Here is a 22,662-nt window from a genome sequence, read left to right as displayed (position 1 = left end):
TAAGTTTATGACATTATTTTTTAACTTGTAATATGAAGCAGCATTTGGAGGGGGTGATGGGGTGGATCAACGCTGAAAAACCTCTCGATCAACAGAGGTCACGAGGTCACACACTTGTGGCGGTGCCTGCTATGATTTGTCGGTTTGTGGCGCACTCTGGCGGCTAAAGCGGGGAGCACACCCTTCCTGGACTTCATTTACTCAGGTGAGCTAGTTAATGTTTCACCTGCGTGCTGTGACGTCACTGGACCTTCAGGAAAAAGACACCGTGGACTCCGCGATCAGCCCGGCCTGAACGGATCCTGACATTTTCAGGACAAAGCTGCTGCAAAAAGTCTCGAGTTAGGCTTTAAACTCAGTTTCGGCGCTTCGTGAAATCTCACGCTGTTGGTCCTCCGGGTTCAGACATGTCCGCCTCCGCTATCTTTGTGCTGGATCTGAAGGGAAAGGTAAGAGCAAAGCTCGAGCTAATTTTAGACAACTGATAATTACTTATTCCTGCCACGCGCGCAGAAATAAGTAACAACACAGCAACCAGTTTTGGTTTCTGGGTTGAATTTTTTTGGTGCTCTTTTAATTGTTAAACATTAAACGCGTTGTTAAAAATTTATAAAAGACCTTGCGACACACTCTTTCTTATATTTCTTATTTTATTTTACTTTTAGTTTTCTACTTCCGGATACATGGCAATGCAAATTAAGCTTTAAACAATGTAAGCGAAAGCGTGTTGCAGCACATGTAGCCTTCAGGTAGATAGTTTGTGTCACCGTCACGTTTATGTTTACACAGGAGCCTGCATGACTCTGGCATGACAGACAGAACATGTAACTTTACCCTCGAGTTAATGTTTCTCGTGGCTTCATGTTGCGTGTGCGATGGGGTGACATTACTATTTATCTACTCCAACCCAAGCTCAATCCATACATTCTTTTATTTATTTTTTCACCAGCAAGTTTCAAGGTTGGTTGGTTTTGCATGTGTCGTTTCCAAGGCCAGTCGACACTGAGATGGAGAGGGGGTGTACCAAATACAGATCTGTTTTTGGAGGGGTCTGGGTTCTGATTGGTTAAACAAATCATCATCAAAAACTTTTATTTACATTTTTATTCCCCTACACCTAAGGTTCCATCACCAGATAATAATATCTCCTTCTCATGCATGACCTGGGTGAATTAGACTGTTGTTATACATGTCATGACACAATCAGTCCCATGAACAACTAAAAGAAAAATATTTATGGATCCTAACTTTATACAGAGCTATCAAAAATACTATTATCTTCGAGCTTTCCATTTTTTTTTAATACTTTTAAAATGAAGGGGCAAAAAAAAGATGATTATTTCCATTCAGAGTAGATTAGCAACCACTTCAGAATTAGAATCGGAATACTTTACATAATTTCCTTAGAGAGTATTAAAGGACAAAGAAATAAGTAACTAGAAAAAAGTTAAAATAAAGAGAAAAAGCAGGAGCAACTGAAACAGGCTGCATGCTGGTGGACACACGTGCACAAGGTTTTCTCTTCCACTTCTACTGGGATGTGAAAACAACATAGAATTTTTGTCTACTTTATAGCTAGAACTAATAATAATAATAATAGTCACATTGTAACTAATCATTGTAATTATTGTCTCAGCATCTGTTGTAAAGTGCTGCCATATTGGTGATTAAAAGCTTTAATTTTCTGCTATTATTTTACTTATGACTGGTATTTTCTTATATTTAGTGGTTTTGTCTTTTGAAAATGCAGTTTGCCTGTTTGATTTTATTTATCTCATAATCTGATCATTAGAATTTCTTTTCCTGTCTGATCAGTTAAGGGAGGAATATGCAGGTGTCAGGGTTCAAAAGTTTCGATGATATGCTTTTCCCCAGGTGCTTACTTCCATGAAGAATCTTCAATTTTTTCGGCTGCTTCCTTTGGAGTCTGCCACAGTGGATCATCTGCCTCTATCTCACCCTATCCAGTAGCATCCTCATCTGTCACACCAACCCTCACCATGTCTCCTTTTGCTACATCTATGAACCTCCTCTATTGTCTTCTTTCTGTCTGACAACTGCATATTGAACATCCTTTGCCCTCCAAACCATCTCAGCCTCACCTCTCTAACTTTGCTTCCAAAGTGCTCAGCTTGTCCTGTCTCTCTGATGTTCACATTTCTGCCCATCTTGGTGGTTTGTGTATTTTAACGTATATTAAATGTACATATCATTCCTAAACAGGAATATGAACGCTGAGTAAGGCCATGTTCCAATTTCTTGTTTACTTTTATTCACACATCAGAATTTTTAGGTTTAAATTTCTAAACGAAGCCATGTTTAATTAAAGATGGATTAATTTGTGTAAATTTCTGGTAGATAAAGGCTTGGTTTGTTTGGGTTTTTTTTAAGGATATTTATGGATATTTTGGTGTTTTAACAGATTACATGTTTGTATAAGAAATATTATGAATAAGACTCGGAACCTTAAAAAAAGGTTGATGTCTGAGTCTTGTCTTAATGTCTGTGACAAATTTTTATCACTTTGTCCCACTATTAGGGACAAAATGATAATTAATCTGAGAAATTTTTAATTAAAGAGAAAGAAGAGTATTTCTTAAAAATAAAGACAATTTTAATATTTTTCCTCATCAGTGTTGTTTAAAATCAGTGAGCTTAGTTCTTTTTACTGAGAATTACAAGATCAGTTGTTATTATTGTGATTATATCCAATCATTCTCTAATCGCTTTTCCAGTTGAGGGTCTGTTTGAAACTCTGCTATTTTGATATCCATTGCCCTCCAATCATTTAACAGAATGACACTAGAAGCCATTCCATAAGTAGTAATTTCTATATTAACAGTTGTCTCGTAACCACGTGCTGGTATGCTTCCTTCTTCAGGTGCTGATTTGTCGGAACTACAAAGGCGATGTGGACATGTCAGAGATTGACCACTTCATGCCTTTGCTCATGCAGCATGAAGAGGAAGGTCTTCTCTGTCCCGTAATGTCACACGGCAACGTTCACTTCATGTGGATCAAACACAGCAACCTCTACCGTATCCCTGTCCTGAGTGTTTAATGACATCCTTTGCAGGCAATGACCGTTAGCAATCATATGAAAAGATGAGTCCTTGATTTTTACAGCAGTGTTTTTAACTTCATAACATTCCTTGACCTGATCTCGATACAGTTGTTGCTACAACAAACAAGAACTCCAACGCTTCCTTGGTGTATGCCTTTCTCTACAAACTAGTTGAGGTGAGTGATGCCTGGTGTGGTGAATAATGTAAATATTTCCTGTTGCCTGTGCATCCTGGTTCCAAAGAAATGGTTTTGTTGTTCTGGGACATCAGTGAAACATGACAGTCAAAGATGGCTGTAATCCAGAGTAAATTCTGGCAGTTACTCAAATCCTGTCCAGATAATGACGGTGTTTGCATGTCCGTACACAGGTGTTCACAGAGTACTTTAAAGAACTGGAAGAGGAGAGCATTCAGGATAATTTTGTGGTTGTCTATGAGCTGCTGGATGAACTTATGGACTTTGGATTCCCTCAGACTACTGACAGCAAGATACTACAAGAGTGAGACTCTTCAACATGCACACACACACATACAGCACATATGTGGGTTTTTTTTTTTTTTTAAATATATCTTTAAAAGCTAGTCTGGTGTTGCATGACAGCAAATCTTCACCTCTCATCTGCTGTAGGTACATTACTCAGGAAGGTGCCAAGCTTGAAGTAGCAAAGAGCAAGGTGCCGACAACTGTGACCAATGCTGTGTCCTGGAGGTCAGAGGGTATCAAGTACAAAAAGAACGAGGTCTTCATTGATGTCATCGAGTCCATCAATGTATTGGTAAGATGAAAGAAAGGATTCCTCATTCCATTGGACTTGCATACTAACTATAGGTTTGGTTATGTAACGACTACATTATTGATTCAATTCTGAAGTTTTGTTCAATTCAGTTCTATAGTTAGTCCTATAAGTTAGTTTTAGGACTAACTGCTTATTTACGTTTTTGTAAAGGGAACACTTTAATTACACATTGGATCTGGATGAATACAATATTCAAATTAAAAAATCTTTGCTGACATACACATTTCGGCGGTGGATTCAAAGTCACCCCAAAAATTAAGGTCAAAGATTGAAATCACGGGCTGATATAGCTCCTACATTTTGGTACTGTGTCCAGTGGTATCTCCTCCCAGAACTCGAGTAGTCCATGAATTAGCTTTTGGACAGTCTGTAGTGCTGTCAGATGCTCTGATTGGATTCAGGTCTGGCTTTGATATTCCAGGAAATTGTGTCTCATGAGGTGAGGCAATGTCCCGCACTACGAGTAACCCAGGGCCCACTGCACCAGTGTAAGGTCTCGCAGGGGGTCTGAGGATTTGGCCAAGTTTGTCCACACAAACAAGGAATTTGACTTGTTCACTTTACTCTTCTACATGCAAAAAAAGTTATGTTTTTTAAATAGGCAGTATATATAAAAAGCAAGAAAAAAAAACAAGTCTTAGAGAGTCTTAAAGTCTTAGAAACTACAAACTGTAAGTGCAAAACTTAGTAGTGCAATGTGCACGTGACCTGAATTTCAACCTGGCACCTAGCAGCATTCAGGGTAGCATGTAACTGTAACTGATATTGTAACTGTTACTGATAAGTGTAACTGATATTATACTGTGATGTACCCTTAAATTTTAGCAGTGTGTTAGTGAAGCCATTGCTGTATTTTGTCAGTTTAAGTGACAAAATACTTTTTGTGACAAAGTCAAAGTCATTTATTTGAATCCTTTTCTTCTCCTTAATAATTGTTCAAATATTTGTCAAAATAACTCATTTTTAAATGATTTAATAATGTCATTTGTTTAGGTGAATGCTAATGGCAGTGTGATGAGCAGTGACATTGTGGGCAGCATCAAGCTAAAAACCATGCTGTCGGGGATGCCCGAACTGCGCCTGGGCCTCAATGATCGAGTGCTTTTTGGCCTCACTGGACGTACGTATGCGACCTCTGTGTACCCATTATCACTCTGTTACCCCAGTCTTAGAGGAAAAACAAGTTGGTGCTGTTTATTTGTACTTTAAGTACTCTGTGTTGATTTATGCTCAGGTGACAAAGGAAAGACGGTGATGATGGAGGACGTGAAGTTCCATCAGTGTGTCCGTCTCTCACGTTTTGAGAGCGATCGAACAATCTCCTTCATTCCTCCAGATGGGGAGTCTGAACTCATGTCCTACCGCATCAATACTCATGTATTGTCCAGCTCACTACTTTATACTCATATGAAATTCAGATATTTGTTACATTTATTAATCTTTATGTTTTGTGCACTGTAGAAGTTGCTAATAGAATTACTTCCTTGTACTAGTTACATAAATAAATACATAAAAATGACTGAGAAATTCACACGATAAGGAAAAGAAACAGTGTAAAGACTTAAACAGAGTAAGTGAATGAAAGAAACCAAACTTATGTGAGCGTTACAGTACTATACATTAACACATGGATTAAATTAACATTTAAACGGAATTATTTGCATGTTAAGTAGATAAAATGTTAAACTTGTGTGTAATTAAACACTACCTTTTGTCTTTTAAAGGTGAAGCCTTTGATATGGATCGAATCTGTCATAGAGAAATTTTCTCACAGTCGAGTGGAAATTATGGTTAAGGTACTGTACTCAATTATATTTGTTTTTTTTTTAACCACAATTACATTTATGTCTATGGTTTAACTGTTTAGCCCCAAACCTGCTAGAGACAAACTGTTAGAGCAAAAAGTGATTTCCATTGTTCCATTTTATTTATGTAGCCCGATTTTCACAGAAACAGTTGCTTCAAAGTGCTCCATATCGTAAGGTAAAGACCCTACAGTATTAGAAAAAAACAAGCCAACAATCACACGACTCCCTGTTAACCATCAGTAACTAACTGTCTTTCTTCGGTTTCAAAAACTAATGACGTCCTTACGCTGCCTGTCCAGTGACGGGGCAGTCTCCCTTAAACAACAGGAAAAAGGTGACTTTCATAAGATATCCTACTATAACATTCCTGTATTTGCAGGCAAAGGGACAGTTTAAAAAGCAGTCGGTGGCAAATAACGTAGAAGTGAGGGTCCCTGTCCCCAGTGATGCAGACTCGCCAAAGTTCAAAACCAGCACAGGAAATGCCAAATATGTGCCTGAGAAGAACCTGGTTGTGTGGACCATCAAGTCTTTTCCTGTAAGAAATTCACAACATGTTGTAACTATTGCAGATCGGATTGCAGACTAAAGTTATGCTTTCTTGTGTCTTACACATTTTTACTGTGTGTGTCCATCCATGCAGGGAGGTAAAGAGTTTCTCATGAGAGCTCATTTTGGTTTGCCCAGCGTGGAGAATGAAGAGGCGGAGAGCAAACCTCCCATAACTGTGAAATTTGAAATCCCATACTTCACAGTCTCAGGAATACAGGTGTGTTGGTTTCCTTTAACGTCAAAAAACCTAAGTAGTATGACTAAACTACAATCAAAGCATCTTTATGGAAAGTCTTGTATACTGTTTTTATTATTTATGCATTATAAAGTTCTAAATGGTACCCGGGAAGCTTCCTATTCTGCTTATTATACTATGAATAAAGTTCAACACAGCCAGGCTTTCTTTGTCTTACTTGACTTAACAAAACCTAAAACCCCAGTTGGAGATAATGGGTATCATGTTGGCAGTTATCAGCTTTCTCCGTTAAGCCGGGCTTTCTGCCTCAACGTTTGTGCTCACTCATACAAAAAGGTGTTTCATGGGTCGTGCGACTTTTCTTCCACACAAAATGACTACTATCCTACTCCAATCAGAGACGTTATCACAATCATACGATAATTACATGGCAATTACAAATCTAAATATAAGAATAAAATGCAATATTGCAATTGTTAATCTAGCAATTACAGAGAAGGTTAAAATAAGCATTTAATTGATTTATCCGTAAGTTTCTTTTGCGATCCTCTTCATTTCTAAGGTGATGACTGGACATTAAACTGGATACATTTAGACTCTAAAGTATTAAATATTAAATGTAAATGGTTCCCCAGCAGAGAATCTATGACGCACTTAAAACATGCTGTAGATAAAAGATCGCACTTTCATCCGGTTTTAAGCAAAACCTCTGAACACGTGATTTAGCCAGGCATAAAGTGAGCCACTTTCCTGGCACAGAAAGCTCTTTAAGCTCAGCATAGCTCACTAACCCATTAATCTCACTTCGTAGTTTACCCCTTTGGTCCAGTATCAATTGGTGTAATGATTGTGGGAAGCTGGACTTTAACTACGCAAATGTGTCTTGCTGCTTTTTTCCACCAGGTGCGGTATATGAAGATCATAGAAAAAAGTGGTTACCAGGCTTTACCGTGGGTCCGCTACATAACACAAAGTGGAGGTATATTAGTAGTCTGTTGGACTTTGGTTGTGCCAAGCAGGAAGTGACCTACCCAGATGCAATAACTGAGTCCAATTTTAACCTTTCTAACTCTCTTCATTTATTTTATTTTTTTAGATTACCAGCTGAGGACCAATGTGTAACACCTGTGGAGAAACTTGAATACATTTTCCTCACTTCCAGGACTTCCTAAGGAGCATAAATGATCACTTTAACTAGACTGAAAGAATGTCTTTAAATTTTCACCTGCTCTGTGTAACATTGATCTTGTGTGTGTTGTTTTGTGTTTTTTAAATCTATGAGCAATTTGATTGTGATGTTCTATTGTGTGAGCACTGCAAATTATTTAATTATTAAATTAATAAAATGATTCACTTAGAACAGTTTGTAATCATTAACCTTGGTGTTAATGAAAAACGTTGTCTTTCTCTTGAGTTTAAAACACCACACAAGGTGGATTTTGCCATCGTATTGTAGTAAGGCTTTGTGCAATCACAGTCGCTAAATTCCGCCCAAAATTAAATGCTTACACCCGCCTTTTTCCACACTTGCCTCTGGAGAAATACGCTCGAAGGTTAGAAATATGAATGAACTGCCTTTGAAGACCTCAACGTATACGAATCGCCCGCTTTCTTAGCCGTGTGCGCCGATTGGTCAAATGCTCCTGTTACCACAGTGACAGCATAGTAACAGAGTTGTAACTCCTCCCGATTTACCATATATGGAAGCGCAACACCCTCTTGACGAGCTGCGATTGGCTAGCGTATGTTCTCCCCAATGTTTGTAAATTGTAGTCTGGAGACACCGCTGTATAGCGCTCAGCGCGCAAATGTATTTTGTAATGTTGATAAACATATGTTGTTTTAATTGCTTTTAAAAATTACTGGTTCGTGGAGACAGCGGGGTCGAAAATCTTGGCGACGCGTTGGATATTGTGGAAGTAAACCAGGTAGCGTGAAAGCGCTTTCGTTTTGTTTTTTTTAGCTCTCTTTTTAACGTTAGCTGTTAGCCGGGAGGCTAGTTGTTTGTGTCTTTCAGTTGACTTGCCTCTGGCGGTAGAGCTTATATTTGTGTTGTTCAGCAGTACGCTTTGTTAAAGCGGCCGGCAGAACTCCGAATAGTAAGCACGGAGTCAAATAACATGGCGTCAGCGGGGAACTACGGCTTACGTTAGCCGGATGCTGTAGTAACGTTAGCTGTAGGCGACAATAACCTGCCAGCCTCAGTTTGTTTTTTTTCTCCCTCTTATCGTGTTTGTTTTGCGTTCTCGGGGAGCTCGTGGTTGAGCTTCCTCGTAACTGTGGTACGTCTCTCTCCGAGCAGGCAGGAAGCCAGACTATAATGGTCCTTAGTCAGATGGATGCCGGCAAAGCTCTGACGGCGGCAGCAGCCAAAGGGAACACCAGCGAGGTGGAGAGGATCCTGGAGGAATGCAGAGTGCATCCTGATACTCCAAATGAGTTTAGCAGGACTGCCCTACAGGTGAGGATCAATTCAAGTATTCACGTGAGATCTATAAACATATACAGAAGTATTAACAGCCCATATTTCATTCGGTGGACAAACATAGTTTGTCGGTCTCAGAATAATCTCCTTCTCTTTTGTAACGATGGCCTGCGGAAAAATTACCGGCCGCTTCTCTCGAATATGCTTGTAGCGCCATGTTTTTAATGTTAGAATAAAGCGTGTCAATAAAGGTGTCTGTAAAGACAGTAAAATTATAAATTATTTAACTTAAAGCGAAAGCTTCTGCCCCCACAGCCCGTTTAGTTATATGGCCTCTATTTAGCGTTATAGTCATGTTATAAACAGCAGTGAATAGAAGTGATGCCTCACACTGGAGTCCACCTAATATGTCCTCACCATTTATAGAGCGACCCCGAACAGGGATGTCGCCAGCAGTTATTGTGTTTATTATTTAATTCACTGTTCAAATTTAGTGAAAACAAAGTGTCCCTCAAAATTTCTCTAAACTCAGGGTGATGAAACTTTGAGTTTGAGATGTTTCATATGTAATAAAATATATTAAAAATCCCTCAAAATTTCAGAAGTGGAACTAAAAAGCTGTTTGATATTTATGCTTTATAACTGACTTCAAGTATTATTTAAGTGCAATAGTTAACATTAACTCATTTTCTTCTAAATCCCCCCAAACAAAAACAAAAAAAACAGAAACACTAGATGAATGCAACACACTGGTGTAAAATTTAATGTAGGGCTGCTGTATTGGCATGATTTGTTTTTCCTGCATAGATGTACTAAAGGCCTAACTCTTCCTACTTTGTTTGCTTGTGTTTATTACATTGAAAAAGAATCCGGCTTGATGCAAGACTGTTAAAAAAAACTCTCAGGGTTGCACACTGGTGTTGAATTTGAGAGTGCACTCTCCTCACCTCTCCTCTAATGTCTTCAACAGGTGATGATGATGGGGAACTCCAAGATTGCCAGCCTGTTGTTAGAAAAAGGAGCCAACCCCAACGTCCAGGACAGGCACGGGATAACGCCTGTCCACGACGCAGCTCGAACAGGCTTCCTTGACACCGTGGAGGTTCTGGTGGAGTACGGCGCCTCAGTAAACATCCCGGACAGGAGTGGCGCGCTCCCTATTCACATCGCCATCCGGGAAGGCCACCGGGATGTTGTGAAGTATTTGGCGCCACGGTCCAACCTTAAACACGCCAACGTCAGCGGTCAGACAGCGGTAGACGTGGCCCGAGCTTCATGCGTGCCGGATATGATTGAGTTGCTTTTTTCGCACATTCATAGTTAGCCTGAAAAGTGGGTGTATTTTGCCTAACCCTAACCTCACACTTTGTTTCGCTTCAGTCCTGGTAACTTGATTGTTGTTGCTGTGTAAAGGATTTTTCTTTTCTTTTGTTAACAGTGGCTCAGCATTATTTTGTGACAGGACATATTGTCTTGGCAGCTTATTTTCAGTGGATGGGTGGCTATATACTGTAGACACCTCTTTTGCACAGTGCAATTTAGGCACCTTATATGAACATATACATATATATCTGTTTTCCCTATGAATTGGGAGTGCACATTTGTAGATAGTCCCCCCCGCCCCCAGTGTTTTCTAATTATTTCCTTTGTGTAAGAATTGTAACAGTTGTATGTTGTTGTTTTTTAATTTACAAAACTTGACATTGTGCACCCTGATTGCTTTGCATAGTTGTGTTTCTATTAATTAGATTTACTTAGAGTTTGGATTTACTCCTATTTATTGTTAAAATAGGACTGAATATTCCTCTTTGTAAATAGCAACCCTTATTGTGATTTGTTGAAATGTTATTTATATAAATACTTTTAAAATCTAAGTGAGATTATTCACTTCACTATTTGAAGAAGAAAGCACAAAATAAAGTGTTGAACTTGAAGTTTTGCTGTCTTTTCATTTTGATTTGGATTCTGTAATTGGCTAGTAAGAGCTACTGCTCTTGGGTTTCTGCTCACTGGGATCACTCAGGTCATCTCAGCTTTTTGTGTGTGTGTGTGTGTGTGTGTGTGTGTGAATTTAGGGTGTCATAACAAAAGGCTAAAAAGGAAGTGATTTACTTTTATTTTAATTTCTGGGCTTTAGTGGCCATTGGTCAGAACTGGCCTGGTGGGGTACAATCTGGACCACTGGATGCTGGGTAAATTGTTAAAAATTACAGAGTAGGAGTTTTCACCAAAGAGCCATGCTGACCTGGTTCGTTGAGTTTGATTGAAACATTTTTTTAATGATAGAAAGTTGAAAAACAGAAATTTTGCTGTAAGTAAATTTATTTTTTGTTCTTAGGCTAGATTTATTACAGGTTTAATGTTTTAAGGAAGTACTTATTTACACTTAGTTTTTTTTTGTTTTTTTTTTAATAGGTTATGGTGCAATGATTTTACTGTTAAAATGAGATTGAACTGCATGTGACCTATAAGTTTGACACTCCTGATGTAGAGAATGATGGGGGGTAAATAATCAAGGTTGCAAGAGGATTAAAATGAATATTTTTACTTTTGTTCAGTAAAATAGGAATTAAAAAAAAACACTTGGAAGTGGACTGGCATTTACATAGTGCATTTCCCACACCAAATGTTTTACACTATAAAGACACATTTATCAGCATATTCATATCAAACGTTTATTCTACCCACTATCGGGGCGATCGTGGCTCAAGAGTTGGGTGCTCGTCTTGTAATCAGAAGGTTGCCGGTCGGTCGTTGTGTCCTTGGGCAAGACACTTCACCTACCGCCTACTGGTGATGGTCAGAGGGGCCGATGGCGCGATATGGCAGCCTCGCTTCTGTCAGTCTGCCCCAGGGCAGCTGTGGCTACAACTGTAGCTTACCTTCACCAGTGTATGAATGTGAGAGTGAATGAATAGTGGTATTGTAAAGCGCTTTGAGGGGTCCTGAAAAGCGCTATATAAAATGCAATCCATTATTATTATTATTTATTATCTATTGCACATCCACATGAACTTAAAATCAACAGTTATAATCACCAAGATATGTGTGTTTTCGGACTGTAGAAGAAAACTGGAGCGCCCGGGGAAAACCCACACAAGCACAGAAAAAACATGCAAACTACGCATCAGGCCTCAGGAAGGTTCCCATCCAGAAGCTTTTTTTTTTTTCTCCTGTGAGCCAAAACTGCTAACCGCTGCATCACCACACCACCTACTTGTCACTGGAACATAAGAGTCCACAGATAATCTTTTCTTCACTATCTCAAAATTCCCGGCTCTGTCCGTGACTCCCGATGCTTTTCATGTTTTTAAAAATCCTCCAAAACCCCCCAAAACAAAATAGATTAACACAACTGAAAGAGGAATTTAATCAATCATTGTGTGCTTTTCTTTGCATCTTTTCATGCAGTCTTAACCGCCCAGACGTCCTTATGGTGATCCACCAAGGGCATTTGCAATAACTCCACGCTGGAATGTACAGCGCGGTGAAAAGTCTCACAAAGGTCACAAAGATAGCTGAACTGAAACTAGAAATGAATGAGAGCCCTGTTTTGTTGGAGCTTGTAGGTAACAGTGGCACAGTTTGCTGATGTTTGTGCTCGGGGCTCTCGTGGTACAATGGGTATTTTGTTTGCTTGTGTGCTGCTGGCCAACTTTACTTGCCAAGAAAGGAGACACAGTTAAACTGCTGCGCTCACAGCTCACTATGCAGACATCTATGATGTCACAGAACGATCACACAAATCAAAATTTTTTCAATAGAAAACACAAATTTCCATTTGAATGAAATAAAAAACAAACCAAGTGCTGTGCTTTAGAACAGCTGATAATATCTGCCTACTTTTAAATGCTGATCTTTTCATCTTCAAGGAATATTTTAACATTAAATGAATGTGATGTTTATTCAGCAGCGCTAATCCAGACTCAGACTCTGATGTTTGAGTAAAGTCTACTGGAGCAATTCTGCTCAAAATGCTGTCTTTCCCCACCCATATTTTCCCAGATAGTTTAGCAACTTTCCGCTCAGAGGTCTGCTTCGTCACCACGCCCTTAAATTGTGTAATAGATATTTAAGTATATTTTCTCACCCTAACAGATAAATCAGTCACAAAACCAGCCTGGTTAAATATACAGCCCAGCCACTAGGTAGAGCTCAGCGACTTCACTGACTGGGTGTGTGGCTGTTACATTCAAGCACTTCCTGAATGTGGCTGGGTTAATCCACAGATTGGGAGAAATATGCAGGTTTACAAGCAGCAGTAACAATAGTGGGAGTAAACAAGAAAACCCTGAATCAGCGTACTGGTGCAGTCACACGCAGATGTGTGTAAATTAAGATGACACAAGGAAAACTATCCAAATGTCTGACCGAACTAACGTAATAACTAAGATTTCACACTTCTTGTTTTTCTATTCTGCTTGGATTAAAGCGCATTTATTGTTGATACTTGTGTCTTTTTATATTATATTTATATCTCTGATAATATCTATTTATATCTAAATACATGCACAGTGGATGCATCGGGGTAAGTATCTTGCCAAAGGATATTTGGTATGCAGACTGGAGAAGACTCTGTTTCTACACTTCATTTCATACAGTTGTATGTATTCTCAATTTTCCTCTGGGATTAATAAAGTTTCTCTGATTTTGATTAAAGAGCGGAGAGGAGCAGTGAGGGTTGACAGACATTAGGGGTGACACAGCTTCACGGATTCATAAACCACTTCTCCACAAATGCCCCTCACTAAAGGTGGGCAGATCAATCCAAATTTCAACAGTATCAATACCAACACTGGTATTTTTATCGGATCGATATTAGCGATTTGCCCACTGAATTGTTTTAAATCAATATACCTCAAACATGCACTATGAAAAATGAATCTTTTTTGCGCTGACTGTCGTGTTTATTTTTTTTATAGCCTAGCACATTTAAACAACAGAGGTTTACCCAAAGTGCTTTAGAGACAGAAACATTTACAGTCCAGGCCTCCAAAAAACACAGTTTTAAAATAAAGTGATTTTGTGGTTGTTAAAATGTGTTCAGAATTTGCAAACTGATGGTGATTCATCTCATAAATCATGAAACACTGCTCTCCTCTATATAAACTGCCTTCATAGGTTAAAAGTGTTGATATCAGTATTGATATCGGCAATACCAGCCCTGTATTTACTTGGTATTGAATCGATACCAAACGACTGCCCCTGACCTCTGTTACAGCTGTGGTGATTATGTTGCCAAGAAAATAAATCTGCATACTTAACTAGCAGTTTGATCATTTGTTTAAAACATCAAACATCTGAATTTACTCTTCGGATTTTAGAATTTTGGTCCAACAAAACAAGATATTTGGTGAAATAAACTGGAGCACTTTGGTTTTGTAACACCGCTTTATTCAGATCTAGACCAAACTGTTTATTAGAATAATATGTCAAATAATCAGTAATTCAGATTATTAGTTGGTTGCAGATCTCTTTCATTTACGAAATGTAATAGAGCTTAAAAGGATTTAGGGATTAATTTCATCTTAAAAAAATGCTCTCGTGCTCATGAAAGGAGGAGCTTCCCATGTGTGCAATTTTTACTAGACTGTAAGATGTAGAGAACTGCAAATCAAGTGCTTCCTTCATTTTTTTTTCATTTGAAACTGTAATTCCCTCTGAATTGTTTGGCCTTTGGCATTTGGTGAGATTCCAAACGATGAGTCACTGGAAGCTGTTACACGCTCTGCTGTGCTTCTCACTTCATCAAGCTGCACGAAATCACAGCCTGCAGGAACTGAATGTGAACCTTTACCAGAAACACACATAGCTGAGACACCCAATAATTCGATTTTACAAAAGTAAACACCAAGCCCAACCGGCGGCTCTCTGCACACTCCTCACAACCCAAAGCAACAACCGTCTTGGAGACATTGCATTGCTATTTTTTCCAGTCAATTATTAGTCACATTTAGACTGCTACTTGACTGCTACTTTAACTGAGACTTAACCCTTTCATGAATGAATTATGTAAATCCTCATTCAGGATTTTTTTACAAGTATTTCTATTCATCTTTAGGCATGAAAAAAAGATTTTTGAACTTCATTATTTTAAACATGTACTTTTCAAAGAGTTTTTTACATGTCCACTTAGGCGGACAACAGATGTGTATGGACTGACACATCATTGTCCAATGTAGTGGTTTATGTGTATACCATCAACACCAACACAAATACAAGAAAACAGCCTTTGAATAGTTGTCCACTGTAGTGACCACTATGTGTGAAAGGGTTAAAGAAATAGAGAAATTATTGACAAATCACTTACTTCCTACTGTGCAACTTATTTCCCTTCATAACATAAGTGCTAAATTCTCCCTAAAACATCTCAATTCCTTAATGTGACAGAAAATAGCACACACAGTAATCCTTGAATCAAGGGCAAGTGAGTGTGCTGATCGACACGAACATATTAAGAAGTCACACAAGCCAGAACATGACCGACTGCAGTTCATTTGAGCAGTGGAAGCTGTTTCCAGGAAGCATCGGTTTTATGTGCGTCTGAACATGAGATGTGAATGGAGGAAACAATGGTGAAGGAAAAGTGCAGAATCCATGCATCTAAAGATTTGCATAAAGGATGTTTGAAATTTTTTAAAAAGAAAGAAAAACAAGATTTCAAGTAAAAATATATCCAGTTTAAAGCATTTAAACAGATCAGCCGAGTCATCCAAGTTAGCAAGTTTCCGTAGTTGCATATTACGTGCCACAGCTTTTTAAAATTCTGCTGCCTGGACATCACCTCCAATTATCACCTGTATTATGCTGAAACATTAGTGGAAACAGCAGCCATTACCACTGGCACTCACATCATGCACAGTCAATGTTGTAGAGAGTGAACCTTTACCTTATATACCTCATACCACCCCAGTATGAATTCACTCACTTCTCCATTTGACTGAATGTGTAAACAGAGATATGAACACCTTTTAACCAGCTACTGAAAGGCTTTTTCTCCCTCCACGTGTTTTGGAACTGAAACGGAGCGACATGAACCTCCACACTGTAAGAAATGCATTTTCACGCTGTGGAAACCCGTCAAGCAGGATACAGTTCAAAAGTCTTTAGTAAACAAACGGAGGTGCAGTCCCAAAACATTTGAAGGTTAAGGCTTGTTCGCTGTTTTATTTCTGTAAAGTACTTATAGCTCTTATTTCATCCCCACATACAGTATTAGTAATCTGATCTTGAATTACAACACTTTTTTGTTCCACTTTACATTTCTGTGTCATCTACTGAAGTAAAAATCACGTTTTGTAAAAATTAAATGTAGATGTGTTTTTACACATTTTAACTTAATAAAATATTGTTTTACCAAAAAAGATGCTATTTTCAGGACAACACATAAAAAACATTTTCAACTGTGAAAATCAAAAAATATGAATCATTTTGTTATGACTGCTTTTAAATAGAGTCTTTAAATCTTTTTTTAATGGATATGCAAAACTGGGACAATTAGGATTTCCACACTTGTCCACAGATGTGTTTTCCCTACTAGAAATGCACAGTGTGGTTTAAGCTGCCTGGAGAAAGCGTGCGGGAGGCAGCCTTCATGATGTCCACTTAATGCAGTTTGCGGTTTGCATATGGCACAATTTGACATCACATGGACTTTGTGCTAAGCACCTGGTAGATTAAAGACCGTCTGATCCAACTGTGTTAGACCTTTGTGTTCTCACAAGAACCTCTTTAGGTCAGTCCTATGAAAGTCTACAGCTTTAGAGTTACTGGTTCTCTTTTAGTGGTCAGCTGTGGTTTGGGTTTTCCTTTTCCTTCTCTCTGAAAAATATTTGGATCAAAAATGTTTTTTCAAGCTCACCCACCACTCTTTAATTAGAAAACACAAGTATGTGACGAACCTTAGCTCCACACACTCAGCTTTTATTTAACTTGCTTCTTACATCTGATGGCAGTTGATCCAGCAGGTTATCTTCTACTATCAGCCCACTCAGCAGGGGACAGTCCCCTATCTCCTGAGGTAAGTACTCCAGACGGTTTCCTTTAATATCCAGCCGGACCAGCTGGGCAAGGTTGGCTACTTTTGAGCTGAGGTGTGAAAGGCGGTTGTTACCAAGAATCAGCGTTTTTAGCCTTTTACAGGAGAACAGCTCTTCTGGCACTGTCTCTAATGAGTTGAAAGCTGCGGAGAAGAACTGCAGGCTCTGCAGGATGTTCACTTCAGAAGGGAGCGAAGTGAGTTGATTGTGAGAGATGTCGAGGTGCCGGAGTTTGGTGCAGTAGAAGAGCCGAGAGGGAAGCTTTCCTAGCTTGTTCCAGCTAATGTCCAGTGTCTCCAAGGTATGCAGCTTAGATATATGTTCAGGGATGTATGAGATTTTATTGTGCCATAGCCGAAGTGTCACTAAATGCCTGCAGTGCTGTAAGCTCAGGATCTCCTCCACAGTAGTGAGTTTGTTTTCCTTCAGGTCCAGCTCCTGCAGATTGCTCAGGCTGAAGACAGCACTTGGGATGCGCTCCAACTCACAGCCCACTAATTCCAGTGAAACTAAGTTGGTTAACTTCTTCAGGATGCTTAAAGCCTGGACCCTGACACTTTCATTGTAGATACGCAAGCGCTGCAACTGGAACGCAACATCTGCTATGCTGGAGGGGATCTTTGTAAGTTTGGAGCGAAAAGTGAGGACCCTCAAAGCTCTAAGCTCTTTAAAGGAATCCAGAATGGGACTTTTGGACACCTCGTTGGTTAAAGGACCTTCCAGGTGGAGCTCTTCCAGGCAGTGTAAGGTGTACATCCACACAGGAACCTCTTCGAAATGCTCAAAGGTTAGATATAGAATCTTTAAATGTTCTCTCAGGTGGTTTAGGGCAGCAACTTGGAGCTTTGCGGGGCAGTAGACCATTGATAACTCCTGGAGAGACTCTAGCTTTGCTATACTAGCCGGTATGGTGACATTCTTCATCTGCTCGAGTTTGAGTGATTCCAGTTCGGGAATCTCAAAAACAGTTTCTGGAAGCCCTGGTAACATTAACAGGTGTAGCTCTAGACGGTTTCTGGTGTTCCTGGCTAGACGCGTGCGCAACTTTTTGTCAGTCCACTCGTAGTTTAGATTAAGCTGATGGAGGCGGCTCTCACTGACTTCAGAAAGAAAGACAGCAAACCTTTTAGAATAAAGAGCATCATATTGGTCCACAAGATGCAGGAGGAAGGCAAAATCATTCTTCACATCAGGTATGTCATTAATTCCGGTCTCCAGTCTGACCTGCTCAAAGTAGTACTCCTTTAGAGGTCGATGGAAAAGCCAGTAGAGGGTATAGATACGCAGAAGTCCAAATACGGCCACAAAGCAGATATAGCAGTAGGCAAGCTTGGAGAAAAGATGTGCTTTGTTGTGGTTACAGCAATAGATATCAAAACCAGTCAGCTCAGGCGGAACCAAACACTGCACAACTATCTCAATGTTAGGTACCAGCAATGCGGTGTAAATAATAATCAAAAGAAAATGGATGACCTTTACCGAAGTTTGCAGCACGTACATGTGGTACAAAATGTCTTTTTCCTCCACATGAGTTCGGAGCTTCTTCACCTTTTCAAATAGAGCTTTGGCTTGCTCTCCTTCCTTCTTATCCAACAAAGAGAGGGTCGACTTCGGTTCTGCACTTTTCTTTTCTTGATTAGACTTAACAGAGCAGGAGCGAAGGAGGCCCACAGTCTCCTCCTCATCGATTTGTCCTTCTGTGGAGCCTTTAGTCATAGTGTTCCTCCTCCAGTTGACTAGCTTCTCCTCGCCTCTTTCCTCAGAAACTTCACTCAGGGCTCTTGTGGTCCAGGGTGAGTCAAAGCACTTGTCAAGAATGTTGACAAAGAGATCAATTTTAGAAGATGTCCCAGGAAACTTGAACCAGAAGCTGCTTGTTACCATGAAGATTATGGTGTGGATAACCACGAGGTACGGAAAGTACTTTGCATACCAGTGAACAGACCTCTCATAGCAATAGTTGTTGACAAACACGTATTGATGAATGTCCAGATTGTTCTTCCGCCCAAACACCTCCACTATGATGGGGCTCGCCGGGGTCACCAGTGTGTTCTGCAACTTCTCATTGTCCCCATAACTGCTGATGTTGCTGCAGTCAATTGCTTTTGGTGTTGGACTGGTGAAGTGGCTTGGCAGGCATGCAATCTTGTCTTGGGTGAGCTATAAAAAAAAAGAACATAATAATATCATGATAAAAACAAAGCCCAGTTCACTTGTTGGTACGCAAGTATTTCTGACTGGAGAACAGCAAGGCCTCTCCTTTTTACTGTAAACTAATCAGCTCGTTCTCACTCTCAGGCGTAATATAGTCACGATTTGTCAAATCCCGAGGCGTTCCTGAGGAATGCGAAAGGTGACCTTCTGCATTCTTATGCTACGTGCCAGGTTATGGATGAAATCTAGTAGAATGATGCTCCCGCGGTAATACACGTTCCAGCCATGTATTCCAGCCCTAACCCTAACTCTATCCCTAACCTCAACCAGCATGTTAGATAGTGTTTTCCGAAGTGATTTAAGTAAAACAAACGTACACGTGTAGATTCATTCCAAACGGTTCTCATGTTTCCTCATTTTTCTGATCTTGTAATATAGGGACGTGATGGGTTCCCGGAAGTGTAATATACTGACAATTTATCACTTAGTGTATAATGTTACGCTTTGGGAGTGATGAACTAACAGGTTTCACCTTGCGGGTAAAGCCTAAATACACAAGCTAAAAACTGCAGATGATAAAATCAGATAGGGGTTTAAAAATATACGAAATCCTCCGCCCTTTGATGCGTCATCAAACAGACAAGCAACAATCAGAAACAGGCTTATACTTTCCAAGCCATGACATCAGACATGACACTACTTGGAGGGATGATCCATTCCACCTCTTCATTAAGACACTAAGCACCAGTGTTTCAGAGTAAAAGTCACTATTAACATGCTGCTCTAGGAAAGCAAGAAAAATCCATCACCAAAGCAGAAGATTCCACTGTAGTGGAATATTTTTTTTATTGTTTTTTAGTTAACGAGATTTTGTGCTGCTGCAGAGGTTAATGAGCACAGCGTGTCTAACAGCACTAAGTGAAAGGGAGATTTAATTCTGCCATTTCTATTTTTACAATTAATTGGATTACCTATGTCTGAAGAAGAAATCACAACACTAAAATCCACAATTAGAAAGTGCTTCGCAGTCTGGATAAAAACAGATTAAAGAATAAAAGTACATATTTATACTTACAAACACACAGTCTTTCATTCATTCCTACATACACACGTATGTATACACATATGAGAAGAACAAAAGGCCAAAAATAATTAATGGCTTTATTTATGGCCTTTTGTTATGAGTATTGACTAGTTTTTTGTTAGCAGCCTAGTTGCTGTATTCTAGGCCAATGGTAGACGGGCTAAAGCAGACTGAGAAATGCATGTGAAAAGTGAGTTAGTTATAATCAAGATGGCAGAAAATTAAAGTATGTACAAAAATTTCTTCATTACTGGTAGATTTTTGAGATATTTCGTAAATGAAAGAAACCAGACTGGATAAACTTTGAGTTGTGAGATTTTTGGTCGAAAATAGCAGATGATTTAATATTTTTAGTTTAAAATTAAATGTGTGTGTTACACCATCCTTGTAAAGGTGGTGGTTATATGTTTAATTGCTTGGTTGAAACCCATAATTACTTTATAAATGTTACACTGACAGAAGGAATAAATAATAAATATTCTAATGAGTGTCAGACCCCCTTTGGTTGCTGAATTATTTTCACACATTCAGTTTCACCAAACAGACTGTGTAGATGGTGCAGCAATTCAGACAGCTTTGTGACCAATTCTTTTCATGAATGCGTCCCCTGTAATGCCCCTTTGTTGTTGGTGTCTACGCTTAAACAACAATTTAGTACAATTAGAGGAATAAACTGATGCTTCTGCTCTGAAAAACACAACAGTTAGGAAATCTGCAGTAAACAAGTTGTGAAATTTGTATGTTATTATATCTGATTAGCGCTGACTACACTGTAGTCCCTTTGCTTTACTTTGGTGCTATTTTAATGTGACACAGAAATGATATTCATGTGATGAGAGACACACATTAAGCAGCCAGTTTGTGATCTGAATGTGCACAAAGTGGGTCAGGAGAAACAAGTTCGTTCAGCTGTAGTGCATGCATTTTTGCGTGACTGGGTGGCCAGATAATGCAGGAATTATCATGGCATCTACAATGAGACAGACAAGGTCAGCGATGACTTGGTTTTACTTTTTGAAAACTTATGGACACAAAGTCTAGACACCTTACCTGCAAAGTGCATCCAAAGACTCCAATCATGAGCATAGCAATGCACAGATACTCTGTGAAAACATCCCACCATGGTTTCAGGACCCTATACTTCGAGCTGGGCTCTGTGCCGAGGGATCTGAATTCACCCACTGGGATCATCCTGGCTGCTGCTCCACACTGATGAAAGGAGACGAAAGGAAAGGAACGAGTGGATTTGAGCAATGAAGCTGGAACAGGCTTTCAACGCAGAGAAGTCTCCAGAGAAAATCTTGTCAAAGGTTTTAAAGTTACATGACACAAAGAACACACATGAGCTTTGGCTGTTTATTGACCTTGAATGAATGGACGCTCCTCCTGCGCTCAAAGGGGGATTCAAACAGGATGAACTAGTCTGACAACAAAGAGAGTCTCTCTCTCTCTCTCTCTGGAAAGAATGGAAACAATTTTGTGTCCTGAAGCCCACCTTAATAGATAAACAGAGAAAGAAGGACAGAAGCTCCACTGTTTTATAACAATACTACTGCATCAAGACGAGATAAATAGCCTGTTAATTTGTGATGTGAGCTGTGCGCATTTGTGCACAGGTAACCAAATACAAATCATTGCAGCAGACTTCTGCCTGGCTAATTTCTTCTGAACATCACTGCTTGTGTTAAATTTGAGGTAAAAGTGGCGTTTCTTGTGGCGTTGTCTTCATTTTACAACGCAGGTAATTAGTGAACTTCCAAAGCTACTTCCTAAATCAAACGAGTATAACCTCGAGAACTTATCTCCCATTAAGTTTTAAGTTTCCACTGACGTTTGAAATTATCTCAGAAGTTTCGCCCAACAGAGTAAAACAGAAGCAAGCGTCAGCAAGATTAATTTTACATACCTGCGCGCACACAGGATCCTCTGGTGTCCGGTGGCAGTGGCCAGAGTTTTTTTCATCACTTTCAGAGGCGCTCACCGGTGTGAAGCTCGCGAGAAATCACGCGGCACATCCAAGCGAGGCTTTCAAAATAAAACCACTGTCAGCGAGCATGTTTAACGCATGTGAGCGCTGACTTTACAGAGGCACACTTCAAGTAATCTATACGTAGTTAATGTGATTACTGCAGTTAGTGTATATTTGCGCCCCTAGCAATAATTTGAAATGAGGCTTTATATTAAATTAACCCATAAGACTCCAGACCCATTTTTACTTTCAGGAAAACTAAGAGAGAGTGAATGCTAAAACTTGGAACAAGAGATTTCTTCAATGTGTAGAAGATGAGTTAATAGATCAAAGTGTATAAGCGGACATTTCTTCACCTATCACAATAGAAGATCCCTGCCAGGTCTTAACAATCAACAACCCATAAACCCATCAGAATACAAGCACGTGGTCTGTTATCGTATGACTTTCAAATGATAAGAAGGCATGGTTATTAAATAACGCTCCTGGTCTCACGCAAGACAAAGCAGGAACAGCCTCCTTATTTTTCAGCCACACCTCGATTAGTGTTGCGTAACCTTGACATTTTTGTAA

The 22,662-nt window shown here is 39.5% G+C and overlaps 3 protein-coding genes across 3 annotated transcripts; 2 read left to right on the top strand and 1 right to left on the bottom strand.

Annotated features, from left to right (window-relative positions):
• Window positions 1-250: 250 nt before the first annotated feature.
• Window positions 251-7,788, top strand: ap1m2 (adaptor related protein complex 1 subunit mu 2). The gene is made up of 12 exons (XM_084931096.1): window positions 251-449; window positions 2,882-3,038; window positions 3,173-3,240; window positions 3,435-3,565; window positions 3,694-3,841; window positions 4,856-4,982; window positions 5,097-5,239; window positions 5,587-5,658; window positions 6,050-6,208; window positions 6,314-6,439; window positions 7,322-7,397; window positions 7,515-7,788. Exons 1-12 carry the CDS (start codon window positions 408-410, stop codon window positions 7,538-7,540), a joined length of 1,275 nt encoding a protein of 424 aa, XP_084787222.1. The 5' UTR covers window positions 251-407; the 3' UTR covers window positions 7,541-7,788.
• Window positions 7,789-8,166: 378 nt separating this feature from the next.
• On the top strand, window positions 8,167-10,777 carry cdkn2d (cyclin-dependent kinase inhibitor 2D (p19, inhibits CDK4)). Its single transcript, XM_084931095.1, has 3 exons — window positions 8,167-8,346; window positions 8,721-8,879; window positions 9,814-10,777. Exons 2-3 carry the CDS (start codon window positions 8,739-8,741, stop codon window positions 10,165-10,167), a joined length of 495 nt encoding a protein of 164 aa, XP_084787221.1. The 5' UTR covers window positions 8,167-8,346; window positions 8,721-8,738; the 3' UTR covers window positions 10,168-10,777.
• Window positions 10,778-16,218: 5,441 nt separating this feature from the next.
• LOC146385416 (volume-regulated anion channel subunit LRRC8C) lies at window positions 16,219-21,432 on the bottom strand. The gene is made up of 2 exons (XM_084931094.1): window positions 21,171-21,432; window positions 16,219-19,042 (listed from the first exon to the last, which is right to left on the bottom strand). The coding sequence occupies exons 1-2, from the start codon at window positions 21,309-21,311 to the stop codon at window positions 16,760-16,762; spliced, it is 2,424 nt and encodes an 807-aa protein (XP_084787220.1). The 5' UTR covers window positions 21,312-21,432; the 3' UTR covers window positions 16,219-16,759.
• Window positions 21,433-22,662: the final 1,230 nt, after the last annotated feature.

The sequence above is a fragment of the Perissodus microlepis genome, chromosome 6 (assembly GCF_051167445.1).
Source record: "Perissodus microlepis isolate ML-2025 ecotype Zambia chromosome 6, ASM5116744v1, whole genome shotgun sequence".
Taxonomy (NCBI): domain Eukaryota; kingdom Metazoa; phylum Chordata; class Actinopteri; order Cichliformes; family Cichlidae; genus Perissodus; species Perissodus microlepis.
This window is presented reverse-complemented; position numbering and strand designations above follow the sequence as displayed.

Bases quoted from the DNA above. Each gene is read 5' to 3' on its own strand.
- ap1m2 (XM_084931096.1), top strand. From the start codon at position 408: ATGTCCGCCTCCGCTATCTTTGTGCTGGATCTGAAGGGAAAG. The intron at 3,842-4,855 runs GTAAGATGAAAG...TCATTTGTTTAG, and splicing joins TCGAGTCCATCAATGTATTG to GTGAATGCTAATGGCAGTGT. The intron at 5,240-5,586 runs GTATTGTCCAGC...TGTCTTTTAAAG, and splicing joins CCTACCGCATCAATACTCAT to GTGAAGCCTTTGATATGGAT.
- cdkn2d (XM_084931095.1), top strand. From the start codon at position 8,739: ATGGTCCTTAGTCAGATGGATGCCGGCAAAGCTCTGACGGCGGCAGCA. The intron at 8,880-9,813 runs GTGAGGATCAAT...TGTCTTCAACAG, and splicing joins TTAGCAGGACTGCCCTACAG to GTGATGATGATGGGGAACTC.
- LOC146385416 (XM_084931094.1), bottom strand. From the start codon at position 21,311: ATGATCCCAGTGGGTGAATTCAGATCCCTCGGCACAGAGCCCAGCTCG. The intron at 19,043-21,170 runs GTAAGGTGTCTA...TTTTTTTTATAG, and splicing joins TCTTTGGATGCACTTTGCAG to CTCACCCAAGACAAGATTGC.